The 19,448-nt window shown below is 43.8% G+C and overlaps 1 protein-coding gene across 9 annotated transcripts in view; it reads right to left on the bottom strand.

Moving 5' to 3' along the window:
* The window catches only part of MID1 (midline 1), a 591,209-nt gene that overhangs the window by 45,164 nt on the left and 526,597 nt on the right, over nt 1-19,448 (bottom strand). For all 9 annotated transcript variants that reach the window (XM_025857736.2, XM_073902107.1, XM_073902106.1 and 6 more), the window contains one exon: nt 5,313-5,420. In XM_025857736.2, the coding sequence (XP_025713521.1) occupies nt 5,313-5,420 (108 nt within the window). The remainder of the gene's footprint in view (nt 1-5,312; nt 5,421-19,448) is intronic.

Below are 19,448 nucleotides of genomic sequence, written 5' to 3'. Positions count from 1 at the left end.
TGGAGATCTGGAGTACACTTTAAAAGCCGTGAAGAGAAGGGACCCTTTTTCTCTGTGGCCGCAGCGTTCTACCACCCATCCGTGTCTGAACATAAAACACCTAATTTCCTCAGTCTGGAGTTTGCTGCCGGCTCTTGCTGTGTTGACATGAAATTTATCTCCTCCTACTGAAGAGATAAGACACTTCTTTCCCAGGGAGTCTCGTGGCTTGAGACTCGCCAGTCCTTCCGAGGAGAAAGGCTGCCGAGCTATTTATTTATTTATTTATTTCCTAGGCTGCACAATGGTCTGAGAGCAAGCATTACCAGTACGGACCAGTGGGTCCCAACCCTGCCGACCTGGCAAGCCCCCAGCTGGAGGATTTGCGGTGAGTCTGTTTCCAGCAGGTCTAATGGCCTCGGGATCCACACCAGAGACCCATGGCGGCCGAAGTCACGTCACCACCGTGGTCCCCACGGTCCTGCCGGTTCTTCCTCCAGCTCCCCACTTCCAAGTGCCGGTGAGAGAGCCCCACTGCCCCTTCTCTGGATTCAGCGTCCTCAAGACTGCCCAGACACCACCCTGGGCACCCTCATGGGGCACCAAATCCATACTTGGCGCTCCCTGCCCAGCACCTCGGTTTCCCAGCGCGTTGGTACTCACGCTCTTCTCTTCCTCAAAATGTATCTCTGACACCACGTGCCCTGGCCAGGGACTCAGTCACCGTGAATTCCGAGCTTTGGGATTCCACTAGTCCTTGGCGATGTTGCCAAAGCAGTAACTCAAGAGAAAGCCAAACTGGGCCTCGTCTCTCCCAAGTAATGTTTGCTTTCTAAGACTGCCTTCCGAAATAATGTCCCCGAGCCAAGTGTGTACTTTTTAAAAAGTGATAAATTTCAAACACACAGACGATTTTTAAGGTACTATGATCCACTTCCCCGTGCCCAGTCCCAGCTTTACCAAATCTCAATATTTCCATCATATTAGCGTAAAAGATTTCTCAAAAGGAAGTAAAATATTATTGATAGCGTGGAAGCCCTGTGTGTCCCTCCCTAATTTCATTCAAGTCCTTCTCCAGAGGAAAACACCTTTTTGAATTCAGGCTGGATCACTCCCAATTATGTATGCGTGCCTAAACATCGTATGGGATTTTTTTTTTGTAGTTTATCGAATTTTATGTAACAAGTCTCACTCCACGCATTGTAAAGCTTGTTTATATGTTTGCGATTTGTCCATACGAATACATGTCACCCGAGTTCATAAATTTTAACTTTTGAAGGCTGTTCCAGTACATAAATATACAATTGTCTTGTAAACAGCTTTACTGAGATATAATTAACATACAACAAACTGTATATAGTTAAAGTGCAAATTTGGTAAGTTTGCAAATATGTGTAAACCTGTAAGATAATGGACACATAGATCTTGCCTCCATTTTCCTCCTGCCCTTGGTAATTCATCCCGTCCCCTACCCCACTCCCTGTCACTCATCCCTAAGCAACCACTGATTTGTCTTCTGTCACCGTAGATTATTAGAAAGTGTTATTTCTAAACTTCCATATGAATGTGTTCATGCAGTATATACTATTTTCTGTCTGGCTTCTTTCGCTCACCCTAATTTATTGAGATTGATCCGTGTTGTTGCATGCATCAGTAGCTCGTTCTTATTTGTTGCTGAATAAATGAAATAATGGATGTGCCACATATTGTTTATTCATTCATTTGCTGATAGACATTTGGGTCATTTCCAGTTTGGGGCTATTACCCTTGCCATTCCCATGAAAATTCATGCACGTGTCCTACAGGGACATGTGCTTTCATTTCTCTGGCAAACACCTAGAATGGCGTATGTATAACTACTTCAGGAACCGTCAGTTTTCCAAAATGCAGTTTTATTCTTATAAACAGCGTGTGAGAGTTCTAGTTCCTCCAGGTTCTCAACAACTCTTGGTATGGTGCATCTTTTTCATTTTAACCGTTCTACTAGGTAAGTAGGGTATCTCCCTGAGGTTCTAAATTTCCCTTTCTGACTTTTCTTAACAACTAATGATTTTGAACATCTTCTCATGTGCTCATTTGTCATCCACACGCCTTCCGTGGTAAAGTACCTATTCAAATCTTTTATCCATTCTGGTAAAGGTATTGTTTGTTTCCTTGCTAATGAGTTTTGAGAATTTGTTACATACCTGCGTACGAATACTTTTCTGTTTAGATGAATAACTTAAACATATTTGTCTCCAACCTGTGGCTTGTCTTTACATTCTCTTAACAGTGCCTTTTAGACAGAAGTTTTTACTTTTGATGTAACACAATTATCTGTTTAATATGTAAGTATTTCTTTGATGTTCTTAACATTGTATATGAACACTCTTTGCTCAACTCAAGGTTCACCAAGATTTCCTCTCACGTTTTCTTCTAGAAGTTTTATCATTTCGTCTTTCACATTAGGAATATCCATTTAGATTTAATTTTCGCATGAAATTTTAATTTTGGCATGAAATATAGCTCGAATTTCGTATTCTTACATGCAGAATGGCGTCGCCTATGTGGAGGCTAAAACTCAGTTTCCAAATCCCCCCTGTGGCTGAGTTGTCTTTGTAGTTTCAGTGTCTACATTTTGCCTCCCAAACTGCTGATGTGTTATTTTCACATTTCTTTCTTTCTGATCTTATACCCTTTTTGTGGCTTCACAAGGTTTTGCTCTTTTAAAATAGAAGTCATCCCTTCATTTATCGCTTTAAACATCTTTTCTTTATTTTCCCATAAAATGAATTTCACCTGGGGTGAGATAATGTCTTTGTTGATTTTGCGGGCTCTATTTTCAGAAATGCAACATTTCTTTACATGCTTCAGCACTGAGGTGTGAGTTTCAGGTTTAAAGGGAAGAAGTCATTCATAATCATTTTCCCTTTGCTCAGCCCCCTCCTGTCCCCTCCACCTACTGGTATTACCATCAGTTTTCCTCACCTCCCTCACCCTTGGGGGCCCTCATTCAGGGACCCTCTGCATTTCTGAGGCTTGTCTTTTGAGCAGGTATCAGAAGTAGTGCAGATCCAGGCTCCAGCCCAACAACAGACTCGTTCCAGACTCCCAGGCCCGAAACCGCTAAAAACTATGACCCGGGATAGAGGTTGGCAATAATCTTTTTCGGTGCCTTTAAACGAACTGAGAAGCCTTATGCGGCCCGTGGCATTGACCAGCAAGCCTGACTGTCGTCCCTCATACCACCCGGAGCACTTCCGGCCCCTTTCATCCCAGGGCTTCAAGAACTCTTTACCCATGGGAGTGGAAGGTGCCGCTGCTTTGGTCTCTTCCAGACCGAGTCCCAGTCCCGTGTTTCAGTGGCAACTGCAACTTTGCAGGTTTGTCCCATTTCCGGCCCATGGAGACCTTTATCTTGTTTTGGGTCCAGCTGGGTGTCTTTGCTTTCCTATTTCACCATGTTCTCTTGTCACTGACACGTGTTCGGGCTGGACCGGGTGCACCAAAGCACGAACCCTACGCATGACGACACCCCTTCACTACTTTGATGGAGCTCATGGGAGAAACCCTCATGCTGGGAAGTTAAGCAAGGGAAAGGCATGCTGGCCAGGCTGAATAACCACCCCCCTCCAAGATGCTCCCCTCCTACTCCCAAGAGTTTTTAAACGATGGCGCTTTACATGATGAAAGGGATGTTGCAGATGTGATTAAGGCAAGGATCTTGAGAGAGGGGGGGGCTTATCCTGGATGATCTGGGTGACCCCAGTGTTAATTAGAAGGGTCCTTAGAAGAGAGAACCAGAGAGAACTGTGCCAGGGAAAGAGATCTGAGGAGGGAAGCAAAGGTCAGAGTGATGTGATAAAGAAACCAGGAGCCAAGGCGTGCGGGTGGCCTCTAAAAGCCAGAAAAGGCAACAGATGGATTCTGCCCTAGAGCCTCCGGAAAGAAACAGCACTGCCGAGACCTTGACTTTCAGCCCAGTGAGACTGATTTTGGACTCCTGACCTCCGGAAGGTCAGAAACTAAACCTGTGTTGTTTTAAGGCACCCAGTCTGCGGTAATTTGTTACAGCAGCGATAAGGGACTACTACGAGTATCAAAAACTGACCCCTGTACCATGTAAAGGCAACAAATTCCCTCCCGCACGCATGTTAAAGAATTGCAGCTGTATTTCCGGCAATCGTGTATCTGAGGACCTGCGAGATGTCAGGTATTAAGAGATGTACACATGTGGGGCATGACAATGGAACAGGAAAGATGTCCTGTGAGGATTCCAGGCTGACATTCAGTGCTCTTCAAAGTCGTACAATTTGTACGTGGGGAAAAGTCGCCTCTCAATACATTTGAGTTCTTGGCCAGGGAATGATTTCATATTAAGTTGTTAATTCACTATAACAGCCTCCAGAGCTATTTGATTGGACTTGACTTTAACTTTTCTGATCACCATCACAATTTACATGCATAAATATTTTTCAGCTTACACAGGCAAAGTAATCTAAAATATTATACAGTATCGAAAGTACCTTTTAAATGTGGTAGAAAACAGAGCAGAGCCCCGTCTATCAGTTATTGGAACCTCTGTGTACCACTTAATAGTTGCTAATTTAATTATACATATTTCATTAAAGCATGGTTATGAGCATATGTAATAATAGAACTTCATGAATTTATTGGATCTTGAATGAATGTTTCTATTTTTTAAATATTTACAAAATTACCTTTTGAGGGTGGCAGAGAAATGAGTAAAATGAAATGGATCCCAAATATTTCAATAAAAACCATGGGAATTTTAAAGATACAATTATTAGAAAAGAATTACTATTAATATATCCACAAAGGGATATATGATACAGTGAAACTATAGTAGTTTTGCCACTATGAAATTATACCTGTCTGAATTCGCTCAAGGGCACGGGAAAATACTTTGCAACTTCTATATGAAGTCTGATTCATTGAAACATTTATTTAATACTGTGTTAATTGCTGGATATAGCGAGAAATATGAAATGAACTCCTCTGCGGAACCCACCTTCTCATAGAGAAGAAAGATGGAGACAATGGCTATAATAGACCAGAGCTCCATGCTGCCCCCTGGAGTTCAGTAATGGAGGAGAGGTAATGTAATCCTTTTATTACAGAGGTGCATAGGAAATGGTGATAATACAAAGAAATGGGTGGAGAAAAAAATGGCCAACCAGGGGCCTTTGAGCTCTGTCTTGAAGACTTAAGAGGAAATTACAGAAAATATAGAAAAGGGGGGTATTCGATATTTCCTAAGCTATTGAAGCGCATGGGAGTATGATGTTTTCTCCAGGTAGAGAATATGAAATCTTCTACCCTAGAAATCGTACCTTCCCTTCTTTGATCTTGGTTCCAATAATCTGTCGTCTCTGCTGAATGATCTCAATGAGAAGATCACACTCCTCCATCAATTTGGCTTCTTGACGTGATGCATTGACCTACAGGATATAGATAGAAGAGTAAGAGTTTATTTGGCCTTTGTTTTCAGTTACATGTTGGTATTTTAAATGTTACTTTAAATAGTTACTTTAGACATTAGTACTTTAGATACTTTAAGTATCTAAAAGATACTTTAAATGTTAAATCTTCTTCCAATTATACAGAGATGGAAAATATAGGACTTACATGTCCACTCCCTATCTTGCATCCTTGGAGAACACTGTTAGCCAATGGTAGCAGTCTTTTCTACTAAGTCATACTCGGCCTCAGAATCTTCCTAACCCAACATATACGTAGCTATTACCAGTTAGTGGGAAATCGACGCCTGAAATATATTTGTGATTCCTGCTTTTATATCTTGGAAGAAAGTGTAATTTTGGGCTATTAAACAAAAAAGTAAGTTAAAAATAAAACAATATTATTCTTTTATGGAGAACAGATTACTATCGATATCCATTGAACAAATTTTCCAGAAGCAAGGTAGCAAGATTATATCATATTTACTTAACATTTCTTTTAAATACAGGCATCGACTCTGTCTTTCATCGCTATGAAAACATCAAAAAAGAAAAGGGATGGTTGACTATTTTATTAATCTTAGGACATAATTTATAATTTTACTTCTGGTATACTTCCCGAGGTTCTACAGCGAACACATGCCATTCTCCAGGAAAGGTAGATCATTATAGAACGGCTTGTGTTTGAAGTTTTTAAGACTCATGATATGCAAGGGAGGGTGACAATTAGCTCATTCTTGGCAACTGGGCTTGGGAAATCCTCTGCACATGCTATTTCCTCCACCTCATGACAATTCTGAAATGCTTATGCGCAAACAGAGACCCAGAAATCACAGCTGTGGGAAATGGAGAGAGCATGCAGGAGTTTTATGATTTTAACACAGCACAGAAGTTACAGTGTTACGGAGAATGACAATAGCATCACTGATTACTCTAGCATATCTCAGGGAGGAGACATGGCTCAGTCATTAAGCCCTTTTGATTTGGGATACTTCACTTAACTGGAGTAATTCCATTCTCTCTAAATGAGACAGACTGGAAGTAGGGTCAGAAGTTCAGGATAAAAATCCAGTGATGGCTTTTCAGAGAAATCATGTCCTGTTTCCAGAGGCCACGATTCCTTGAGTTTTATTCCTGATCACTATAAGACACAGCAGAGAGACTACTCAAGACATCTTCTCATTGAGAAGATAACAGTCGCTGGCCATCGGCAGCAAACACCAAGATCAGGTCCTATGTCAGATTAGCACACAGACATGTTGGCTAAATGTTTAATGAACAAAAGAAAAAATTATAAGATGCATTTTGATGGACAAGTACAGAATGTGGAACTCAGGCTAATATTTCAAGGAGGTTCATCACTGGGCTCAATTTCTCTTACCATTACTTTTATGTTGTCATTTCTAGGTCCCCCTTGAGGATTCCCAAATAAACTTAGCTATCCATGAAAATACTTACTCGAAAAGCCACTACTCTCAAGAAATTTATTGTCTTTCCCTTTGACCTCAAACTGAATTTAACAACGGACTACAACCAAGCTGTGAAAAGGATGGAATCATATAGAAACCAGGGCACATTAGGATGGAGAAAGTGAAATCTCTGGAAAGCGGCACCTTACATTTGAAAAGTATCTTCCAGAATGAGCCCTAAGAGCGAAACTGTACTTGAGTATACAATCAAGGTAAATCTAATGGGATGCAAGCTCCGTAAGGGCAGGGAGCTAAATGAGGTATCTCTCCCAAGTCTTTTCATTTTCTGGGTGATGCCTTTTGGTTGTTCTTTTTTTTTTTTTTTTTTAAGTTTTATTTGTTTAAGTAATCTCTACACCCCGCATGGGGCTCGAACTCACGACCCCGAGATCGAGAGTCGCACGCTCTTACGACTGAGCCAGCCAGGAGCCCCTTGATGGTGCCTTTTGAAGCACGAAAGTTTTTAATTTTGACAGAGTCCAATTTACCTATTTTTCTATTGTCATTTGTGCTTTTGATGTCATAGCTAAGCAACCTAATCCAAGGTCGTGGAGATTTACACCTCCATGATCCTCTAGAAGTTTTATCTCTTCCCTTTAGGTCTGTGAGCCATTTTGAGTTAAGCTTTGTGTATGGTGCAAAGTAGGGTCCAACTGGGTCTTTTTATTATAATGGACAGCCAGTTGTCTAAGCACCACTGATGGAAGAGACAACTGGAAGACAACTGAAGCGTCTTAGCACTTTTGTCGAAAATCAATTGACCGTATCACGAAGTCCTCGGGTTTTGATGTTGTTGCTAACATATTCTGTGCTGAATGCTACTCTGGCTTTGAGTAAACCTGATCCAACCCCACCAGTAGCTCTAGAGCAGGTGCCGTGAAATGTGGTGTGGAGTACTAGCTCTACACACTTGCAGGAGGATGATGTTGGGAAAATCAAGGAAAATGCCCATTTCTAAGTTCTCCTATTTTGTAAAATGAGGTGAATAACATCTGCCGTCTCAGCCATGTGGGATTATTGTGGTAGATACGTGGAATACTATATGAGGAAATAAGTAACACTGTGAAGTCATAGACAAATCTGAGATGGTATCGTCTGTATTAAGAAGTAGCTTTGGGGGCACCTGGAGCCACCTGGGTGGCTCAGTCGGTTAAGCGTCTGCCTTCGGCTCGGGTCGTGATCCCAGGGTCCTGGGATCGAGCCCCGTATCGGGCTCCCTGCTCCGCGGGAGGCCTGCTTCTCCCTCTCCCACTCCCCCTGCTTGTGTTCCCTCTCTCGCTGTGTCTCTCTCTGTGAAATAAATAAAATCTTAAAAAAAAAAAAAAAAAGAAGTAGCTTTGTTAATAGACTACGATTTAGTTTGGGATCCATTTCACTCTGAAGATCACTGGGACTTGGGTTACTCTATGGTAGGAAAGGTGTCCCAGTTGCCATCATAACATGGGGTTCCATTTAATCCCAGTTCTGGCCATTTGGTAGTTATGATGGATAGATTTGTTTTACAAAAAAAAGTAGACCGAAATCTACTTTGTTGAGCCAATATGTTTTGAGAAAGCTGATACCACAACCACCATGGCCCCAAAATATAAATTCCCAGAAATTTGGAAACATGATCTGTTCATTTTTGGCCAAGTATTTTCCTCAGATCTTTAAAAAAAACACAGAATTGACTTTCCTTTGAAACCAGGAAAGTTGAATCTCTTTTTATACTTTGATGAAGCTTCCAAATTTTTGTAACTCTAGCATTCTTACATTCCAAAAGGTACAATAAAATAAGTTGAATGCTATCCTATATTTCTAAAATTCTTCCACTACAAAGAAGTTTTCCACAGTTTTGCTGTTTTATAAGTCACTTAAAAGGAGTTAATGATTTGATTGGACTTCACTTCTTCTATGGGCTATTAATCCAAATATGGCAGGGTTTATTGGTTGCTAGCAGTGTGTTCAGGTGTTTCTAGTTCCCAGGTTTGGTTTGGAAGCTGGCAGCTCCTAGTTACGATTTCAGCTTTCAATTTCGGATTCACATCTTTTGATTCAGAACCACTAAGGCTAATGGAAGTGCTTGGAGTAGAGCCAATCCAAGGATGAAAGAAACAGCCCTCAAACCTTCTTTCACAGACCGCTACTTCCACCTTCTTCATCCCTACCCTAAAGACAAGAGTGGGATGGGGATAATCAGGAATGATGGCCCGGTGGGAGGTGACTACTGGATCCCACCTCTGTACCGCACTGGGAAATAGGGCACGTGTCCTTCAGCGCCCTTGACATTGCAGGACAAAATAGAGCTTAAAATTAGGCCTCCCCCCATTCCAGGCTTCTCACGGCTAGCTTTTTTTCTCATCTCAATTATACTCACGTGTAAATGTCACCTCGGCTCCTCATGAGAAGAAACTCAGTTACTTTGACTGCATCTCTGTTCTGGCCTCACCCATGTGCTCCGCACACAACCTCTCTCCGTCTGGAGTTACAACTTCCTTTCTCACCCTGAAACGCATCATCATCCCCGCCCCCCCCCCACCAAATCATCGTTTCTAGTCCTTAGTACTAACTTTATCTCTTTGCAAAATACTCTAAAGTAATTCTTCTCAAGTTAGCCCCAATCCCAATTCTGGCAGAATTTCTTTCTTCTTTCAGGTGTAATTATCTTACTTTTTAGGCCCTGATGCCTTATCTGAGGCTGCAAGCGACACAGCCAATGTCCTGCAAGCTCAAGTCTCCTCTTATAAAACACTTGCGGCCTTCACTGTGAAAGACCTACATACAACTATTGATTCGTTCATCAATCTATTCATCTATTCATTCGAATAATAGCAACTGGGCTCCCAGGGCGCCTCAGACAGCATTCCAAGTGCTGGGCATGCAGGACGTCCAAGATACACAAAGTTCCCATTATCACAGAGTTTACATATGAGCATAGGGGAACAGGCTGAACAAGTCAAGAAATAAATAAAAATTCTGGATCATGACAAGTGCCTAGAGGAAATTAAACAGGGTAATGTGATTCAACATGGCTGAGAGTAGGGTCCATTTTACGGGTCAGACAAGAATTCTCTGACAAGTCTCTGAAGGGGTGAAAAGGAACCAGCCAAAAGACATGAAAAAAGGTATTTGCCGGCACTCCCAGCTCGGCTTTTAGCAGGGACCCCCACACAAATTCTACAGTGTAGCTTCATTATTTACAGATTCTGTATTTGTGATTTGCGTACTCGCTCCCACTCAAAAATTAATTTGTAACCCCAAATCAATACTTGTGGCGTCTCTGTGTTCGTTTCAGACACGCTCAGAGCACGGAGAACACATGAGTCACCCTACTAGCACCCAGCTGAGGTTGAACAAGGACACGCTTAGCCTTCTTGCTTCAGCTCTTCTATAATCCAAGGATGGAGACAACAGGAACAGCACAGTGTGGTGCACGAAGCTCTGGTTCTGGGGCCAGCTGGATGGGTTTGGAGCCCCAATTCTGGCACCTGTGCGCGGGGTCAGCCTCAGGCAAGTCACTTACCACTCTGGAACCTCCTTTTCTCTTTCATAAAACAGAGACAACAGAATCTACCAGGATGACTCGCTTGCGAGATTTAGGATTATGTCATCTAGGTGAGGGGTCGCATGTGTGTGTGTCTATGTGTGGCTATTTCCCCAGAGAGCAATGGTTCAGTATTGGCCAATTCAGTGTTCCTGGCAACTTTATAGACCCTAACTACCCCAAAGGACGAGAATCGACGGATTTACCTACTATCTAGTGTGTCCATCATGGTCCCAAGTATTTAGGGAGCAGGAAAGGCAGAATGAGAAGGGAAATTACGTAAGACACAGAAGAACAGCCTGGTTTGTAGAGTTGGTACCCCGCTCTCTCCTATTCCTACATAGTTTTGCTTCTTCCCATTGACCGACTATGACCATCTCATCCTTTACAGCCTAATGAAAGAGAAATGAGACAGTCAAAAAATGAAGTGAGCGTAGAAGGCCAACACTCGTGTCCTGGCCTCCTAGGACCGAGATCGCAGTCGGCACTCATGTCAGATACCAAGAGTCAGCGGCGGTCCCGTGGGAGTCGCCCCTGGGCGCACGGTTTATCTGCCTTTGCTAGAGTGCAGTTACACGTACTCATTCCCCGGCACTGTTAATGATAACACAAACGGGTTAGCTATTTTCTCCAGAGCACTTAGTTAGCAATGCCCAGTAAAAAGTCCCCCCTGTTAAGCTTTATGGTATGATAGTGTTGTGGCATTTCACAGAAGGGGTGGGGTGAGGCGGACAATTTCTTATTTTGTTCTTGTCATATACGTATAAACATTAAAAGGATTTAATTACATACACACTAAAAATTGGACTACGTGTCTGCAAAATGTTCTTTAGCAGTCCGTAAACAGTTTCTAAGTATTTCTAAAAACTTGCTCTTTTAATTGGACTTGTATTCAACTGCAAAATGAGATGTTCAGTGCAGAGTATAAACATCATTAGATTTCAGACACATGTGGCCTTAACATCTTTAGAAATATTTTATGAAACTCTTAGAAGGCGACACCAATGGGGAAAAAGTATCTGGCCACTTCTCACGGGTGACATTGGACTAACACGCATTTTAGAAATCCTCATTTTTCTCATTTTGAAATGCTTTGTTGAAATGGGCTAGCCATCTCTAGATTTTGAGAATAGAACCTTTTAAGTCCTCTCCTGAGAAGGACATGCTGACTTGATAGATCACCTTCTATTCATACACAGACGCAAACAGCCGAGCAAGTTTCAGAGGATACGGCTGGTGTGTCGGAAAAAGGAAATTTTATTTCAGGGTGTGGAGGAAGGAGGGGTGCTGGCGTTACACAACCCCAGAGGCCACCATTCACGTGGAATCCACGAGAATGGTGCCCCCTGCCCCCCAGCCTGCGCAGCCCAGGAGACCGCCCCTACCACACGGGCCCACCATCAGTGCACTCTTGAAATTGTTCTATCAAACTGCGACCCCTTGGGTCGAAGACTCTAAACCTTGCTATCTTTAAAATCACTACCGATGAGATTGGGGGTTTAAAAGACAAATGTCTACTTTACAAATTTGCCTAGAACTGGTCCTCCTGGCGAAAGCAAAGCGGTACCGTGATTCAAATTAAGGTGACCTTGAGAAAAGTTAAAACTCTTTTTTTATTTTATGTTATGTTGATGTTGTTATTGGTTAAACTCTTTTTTTATTTTATGTTATGTTGATGTTGTTATTGGTTAAACTCAACAGCGCTTTTCTCTGTTGCTCAGAATATGCAATTTTGAGTCTGCATCCAAATTTAAAGGGGTTAGTGTTATTATTATGTCTTAGTAGCACCATTATTTCATACTGTTATATGCTATAACATCTACAACAATCCCATCTCGCTCCAAAAGAAAAACATTGGAGGAGGAGCTCATTCCGATCTGCCCGGGGCTGGAGCAACGGAAACACAACGGAGCTGCAGATAAGCTGATAATCTGGCCCGGAAGATGAGGGTACAGGGAAAGCCTGTGTGCAGGTGGGCTCCGTGCCCCGCTGTGGACTGCTGACCAGGTGCGAAGGGAAGTATGAGGATCTGAGGGTGCTTCGGGTTTTATTGCCAAAGGCAGCTGTGATGAACATTCCAGACCCTGGGGCAGAAGTTAGACAGAGCTGCCAGAAGGAACAATGAAAGCAACTCTAACACTTGAGTTTGTATATAAAACTGAGCCAAAGAGAATTGAGTAAGAGCAGACTGTATTACTGTAATTCATCTAATATGTTTATATGTAATCTTCACCCTAAAACTCTCTCACACCGAAGTCAAATATTTGTGGACCTAGCTCAAGTAGACGAGAGAGGGAAGAGGGGCCAAGTTCCCAGGGTCCCTGTCTTTGAGGGAGAAACCGGAGTACAGGACAATATTTTTTTAATATTTTGTATGTTCGGGGCGCCTGGGTGGCTCAGTCGTTAAGCGTCTGCCTTCGGCTCGGGTCACGGTCCCGGGGTCCCGGGATCGAGCCCCGCGTCGGGCTCCCTGCTCCGCGGGAAGCCCGCTTCTCCCTCTCCCACTCCCCCCTGCTTGTGTTCCCTCTCTCGCTGTCTCTCTCTCTGTCAAATAAATAAAATCTTTAAAAAAATGTTTTTATATGTTCATTTAAAGTTGAACACTTTTGACTGAAACTTTTGAAAGCCAAAGAGACAGGCTTTTCAGGAAAGGAAAAAATGGAATCCCTTCATAAAGTGCTTTTGCTGAGAGTAGTGACGGTGCGGACAGAAGCTACACAGAACGCGGCCTCTACGGCGGGGACATGGCAGAAAATGCTTTGGCCCAGAGGAGGTCAATTCGGCATGCTGATGAACTCTCCATACGGGATTCTGCCATATGTTTGCTAGGGGAGCAAAAAATAGCTCCCAGGAACCTCATGATAAGTCCTCTTCTCTTGAGGTTTCTAAGATTATGAAGCTTGAATGTTGGATAAGGAAGTGCGATGCCATTAAAAATGGCAGCCCGCTGTGGTAAGCTGGCAATAAAAGTCTTCCTACAAACGAAACACAGCTGTGGCGATACAATAAAACTGTCCAGCGAGAGCACCACCGCTAATGCCCAAAACTCTGAGGCTTCACACAAAGGAATTTCCCCCCAAGAGGAGCACACACAACATGCCCATCCAAGACACTGTTGATGTTATTGTTAATTTTTCAGTAAAGCGAAATCGTCAGACAAGGTGAAATGATTTAGAGTGAACAAGGGCTAAAGGAGGCAGTAGTTCAGAACTCGAGGTCCTGAAGAAGTCTGCCTGGGGCTGAATGCCAGGTCCTCCTTGCCTCCTAGTCATACGTTCTTGGGCATTTGCTGAAACTCTCCATTTCCCAAGTTCCTCTTACCTGGTAGACCAGGTGCTCTCCCAGGGAGCATTGGCAATGTGTGGAGACATTCTCCATCGTCACAAGTGGGGCAGGGGCCATGCCTTGTGTCTAATGGGTGGAAGCCAGAGATGCGACCCAACAAACGTCTAGCAATGCTCAGAACAGCCCCCGCCACAACAGAGAATGATCCAGCCCCCAATGTCACTAGTGCCGAGGCAGAGAAACCCTGGGGTAGCTTGTGGCGAGAGCTAAATGAATTAGTACACGAGAAACCACTGAAAAATGTTTGGCACATAGTAATTACTCAATAAATGATAACTATTACTATTGTTAAGAAACTCTGTTTAGGGGCGCCTGGGTGGCTCAGTCGTTAAGCATCTGCCTTCGGCTCAGGTCGCGATCCCGGGGTCCTGGGATCGAGCCGCGCATCGGGCTCCCTGCTCCCCGGGAAGCCTGCTTCTCCCTCTCCCACTCACCCCTGCTTGTGTTCCCTCTCTCGCTGTGTGTCTGTCTCTCTGTCAAATAAATAAAATCTTGAAGGAAAGAAAGAAAGAAAGAGAAAGAAAGAGAGAAAGAAAAAGAAAGAAAGAAAAAGAAAGAAAGAAAGAAAGAAAGGAAAGAAAGAAAGAAAGAAAGGAAGGAAGGAAGGAAGGAAGAAAGAAAGAAAGGAAGAAAGAAAGAAAGAAAGAAAGAAAGAAAGAAAGAAACTCTTGTTTATCCGGAATGTCCACATAGAATCAATGCTACAAGTTCTAAGACCGGTCAGCCTGAGCTGATTACCTGCAGGACTTAATAGCATGAATCGAAATTTTTTTCCATCTACATCTTTCACCAAAACAATGGCTTTGGAAGCTATAACATGAGAACTAACTCCAGAATTTTTGGAGTTATTTTTAGATCCCAAATGTATTCTCTAAAGGCTCCTTCCTGATGCAATGGGGTGGGGGAGGGTGGGGACAGGGGAGAATCTTCCCAGATGTAAAGCAGGAGTTGGGAGACTTGCTGTGAAGGACTAGACCAGTAAATAACATGGCTTTGAGGACCACACGGTCTCTGCTGTAGCTACTCAACACCGCTGTCGTAGTAGGAGAACGGTCTCGGACAAAAGGGAATTAAATGGGTGTGGCTGTGTTCTAATAAAACTTTATTTAGGAAAACAGGTGACGAGTCAGATTTGGCCCAAGGGTCATAGTTTGCCAGCCTCTAGCACAGAGGAAAAGATCATGGACATTGTAATTCGAGAGCTGCGCCTGTATGAAAAACGTCGAATCTGGGTAAGAATGTCTCCTCGTTTGCATACTTTCAACGAAAATATCTGTAAACTCTCTGGCGTAGTAGGTGCTTGATAAATATCAGTTTTCTCCTGTCAGGGCATGAATAGTTGCGATTACTGAGGATTCACAGGATTTCAATTTGAAAATGAAAATATACTTGCGGCATGGTTTTCACTCTCCCCGACGTCCTGCAGGCTTCTGTCACAGAATAACATTGCTCTTCCCGTGCTGTCTTGGTCAGAGCCCACTCGACTGACTTCAACCTCACATTCTTGGCATTAACGCTACAGAATTTTCTCTCTGTGTTAAATGGTAACTCCGCTCGAAGCAGGTCCAAAAAGAAGCAGCAGAATGGAAGGTGTTGCTCATAATTCATTCAAAAACAATAAACCCCTCCCTTCCTTTCTCTTATTAATTACACACTTTTATAAAACAAATGCTCCACACCCTTCCGTTTGGGTTGGGCAGGCAGAATGAAACAAAAAATCTATTAACCTGCCCCGGACCCTTGTGTCTATCAAGTCTTTCTCATAAAGTTTCTGAAAAGTGCTACTTTCTATTAAGTAACTTTCAACGAATGTATTTGGCAAAAATCACACTGTGGTCAGAAGCTAAAAAAGTAATTTACAGAAGGGGACGGTTAATTGAGTGCTGGGGAGGACAGAGGTGATCCATCTCGGGGAAGGGAAGTCATTTCTAATGGAAAGAGGAAGCTTCTATCCCACGACCTTACATTACTCATCTTACGTGTCATTTCTCATTAAGTGGCGTTCTTTTTAGTTGTTGTGCCACGATTCCTGAATAGCGGTGTACTGGAAAAATACCAGGTTGAACTCCTCTTCAGGCTTGAGGGACTCAAGGATAGATGCTATCTGCTCCCCTACAAAGTTACGGAGAAGGAGGGCTGGGCCCCTGCTCTTCAGTGTGCCTTACAGTGAGTGAAATATACTCCCTTGTATCACCGGTCAGACTTGCGCTTCCAAGCGCAACTGGAAAATGGTAAGCTTTGGTCTGTCTTCCTGATGCATCCACAAATAACATCTATGACACCTTGCCTTGTTGTCGTCACTCTAGAATGCCAGCAGAAGCTGGTAGACTGATTTTTAAATATCTACATGCCCCGTGTTTAATATTCACATTTTTTCAAAGAACATGAAAGAGAGGAGAGTTTAGGGAAACTGAACATGTGAGCTGGGGGCACGAGGGGAAAAGGGATGTGCACTACCATTCATTCCATTTTAGATGAGGCCTGCGGTTCTCTCTCCAGGAAGCAGGGCAGGAGACTGGGCTGGGAGCACAAGTCATTGCCAGGAAACACCAGCAGGGGGTGGGGAGATGAGACAGGGAAAGGCATGAAGGCAGGAGAGTGTGCCTCGCCTGGACCACGGTGGGCAGCTGGAGATTAATCCAGGTGCGTGACTTTGGGAAACTGCACAGAACAGTCCAGCTGATGGGAAGGAAGTGCAGTATGTACCTAATATCTCCCATCAGTGGCCGGGTGAAGGCTGTTGGGGGTGGCTGGGTAGTAATTCTCCTCTGAAACTAACAGGTGGGTACCCTGGGTGGGGGAGACCCCAGGCGGAGTCTTAGCGGCTTCCAGACAGAAGGAAGCTCTCGGGCCAGGGGACATAGGACTGGTGAGTGCTCTAAGGGCGTGGCCCTGACCATTTCAGACAGAAGCACCTACGTTAGAGGGGACTACAATCAGGACCATTCTTAAGAAGAGCTCCATAGGACATCAGGGGGCACCCGTGTCACACTCGTCCGGCTTATTCTGTAGCTCCAATGACTTCTGACTAATCGCAGGGCTGAACAGAGTTTGCATCTGACAGTGCTTTCTATCCTGACCTTGGTCGTTTTTTTACTTCGGGCCACAGTCTACCCACAAAGGTTCATTTACAACTGACCATAACTGGGTCTACATCTGAGCAACAGCAGGCAAAGCTGCCTGGGGGAAAACACATGAAAGTCAGTGAGTCGGACTAAAAATACATGTATTTCTTTTATCTAGAGACCCCTAGATTTTCCAGCATTCCAACTCATTGGGAAATTATTATTGTCTTTCTAAAACAATGGCTTTCCAGTTTTAAGCCCCAATAGGTACAGTTTTCTAGAGTCAAATTGAATCTTAAAATATTTAAGTCAGGGACGACGCGAAGAAGTGCCCCTCTCTCCCTCTCTCCCTCTCTCCCTCTCTCTCCATTATCTGAAAGGTCAAATATATTTCTATATACAAACCTGACAGATGTTGCCTTCTCACCTCCTCAGTGGGAAACAGAATGCTCTGTTTACATTTGTCAGGATCAGGGGGTGGTGGGGAGGCGGCATCCTGCCAGGTAATGGAAACACTGCTCGCTTTAATTTTATTACCAAGAACAAAGCCTTCTTATTGTTTACTAGAACCCTTAAAGGCGGGCCTCATGGGCATAGTTCTAATTTTTTTGAGACCACAAACAAGAGGAATTCTTTAAGGCCATTTCATGAACAACAGAAGGAAAAAATACTTTATTCTGCAAAAATTAAAGCAATCCTTTGTTTAAGGAGCCAGAGCCTGACTCAGGTTAGCCTTGCATGTGTTCTCTTTATGCGGGCGTCTGCTGCCAGCATTAGCCCAGGTGCGCATCCTTTCGTGAAGCTGAGGTCGAGGCTATGTCACAGATAACGCAAGAAACCACCTTCCTTTGGGATATCATCTCTTCAGTGCCATTATTTCCAGATACCGTGCTAAAGGAAGAGACATTGTGCACCAGAACTAAACAGGCCAACACTCCCCTTGCAATCTCCATGTACAAAACGAGGAACCGCACGAGTCTCGATGCGGTGCTTATTATGATTCTGCCAGTGAACTAAACTTTCCATGCAGTCCCCGCTTCTGCTGCAAGTTTTCCTTCCCTCTCTACCTCAAGCATAGGCGGCTAGAGCTACTGCTTTCCAGAGATCTCTGCAACGGCCTTAGCAGCTGAGGAATGTACGTGAGAGGGAGTGAGGACACGCCTGTCTCTCCGTGAGTGAGGAGGGGGTTAGCGGTGTACGGTGGTAGCACGGAAGCAATCTATGGACTTGTTGAGTGCCCACGGTGTGCCAAGCACCGCACTAGGACCCGGGACAAACTCTGCCCTCCAAAGACAGTGACTGCATCAGAGAACAACTAGCAAACATGACAAGGGCATACACAATTAACTGTTAAACCATGGGCTGAGAAGTTCTAGAGCTGTGTGGTCCAACATGGCAGCTACTAGCCCCCTGTGGTTTTGGGGGTACTTGAAATGTGACTAGTCTGAATTGAGGTGTGCCATGAATAAGAAACACGTTTATGAATCCTTTTTGTGTTGATTACATGTTGAAATGATAATGTTTTGAATCTATCAGGTCAAGTAAAATGTCCTAGTAAAATTAATTTTACGTCTTTGTCTCTACTTTAAAAAAAAAACGTGGTTACTTGGAGATCTCAAACTATATACATGGTTCCCATTATATTTCAATCAGATGGCGTGATTCCAGAGGGCTTCAGAAATGGGGCAGTTGGTGTGTGTGAGTAGCTGGGGAAGGTTTGCTTCGGAATATGGAAGTGAGACTGGTCTTTGAAGATCAGAGTGAACAAGAAGGGAGCCGGGAAACCCAGAGATGAGGAAGATGAGAAAGGCACCAGAGCAGAGGAAAAACAGAGCATCTCTGTAGGGAGGTAAGGATGTATATTTCAATGATATGTAGGGTGCAGTGGGCATGTATCTTGATTTGGTTATCTGGGAGTGGACAGAGAAACACCAAAGCCAGGTATAACTTACTGTCCCTCATGAAAATTGAGGTCAACTGTGGAGAGCTGGCTATGGCCCATCTCACAAAGAGCCTACCTAAGGCCTAAGGCAAAAAGGTGAATTTGAAGACTCAACTTTGGGGAGGGGATCTTTTCTTGACCTTCTTCTGACTCCCTTTGTATCCTTGACCTCACTGGTCTGCACCATCTCTCTTTGAAGCTATCCACACTTGGGGTGCCAGGATGGCTCAGTCGGTGAAGAGTCTGACTCTTGGGGGCACCTGGGTGGCTCAGTCGGTTAAGCGGCTGCCTTCAGCTCAGGTCATGATCCCAGGGTCCTGGGACTGAGTCCCGCATCAGGCTCCCTGCTCAGCAGGGAGCCTGCTTCTCCCTCTCCCTCTGCCTGCCTCTCTGCCTACTTGTGCTCTCTATCTCTCTGTCAAATAAATAAAATCCTAAAAAAAAAAAAAAAAAAAAAAGTCTGACTCTTGGATTTCGGCTCAAGTCATGATCTCAGGGTCGTGAGATCGAGCCCTGCGTCGGGCTCCATGCTGGGCATGAAGCCTGCTTAAAGATTCTCTCTCTACCCTCTCCTCTGCCCACTGCTCCCCCCACCTCCAGCCTTGCGCCCTCTTTCTCTTTCTTAAAAGAAGAAGAAGAAGAAGAAGAAGAAGAAGAAGAAGAAGA

The sequence above is a fragment of the Callorhinus ursinus genome, unplaced genomic scaffold (assembly GCF_003265705.2).
Source record: "Callorhinus ursinus isolate GAN/ISIS: 27379988/994484 unplaced genomic scaffold, GSC_fseal_2.0 scaffold16, whole genome shotgun sequence".
Taxonomy (NCBI): domain Eukaryota; kingdom Metazoa; phylum Chordata; class Mammalia; order Carnivora; family Otariidae; genus Callorhinus; species Callorhinus ursinus.
This window is presented reverse-complemented; position numbering and strand designations above follow the sequence as displayed.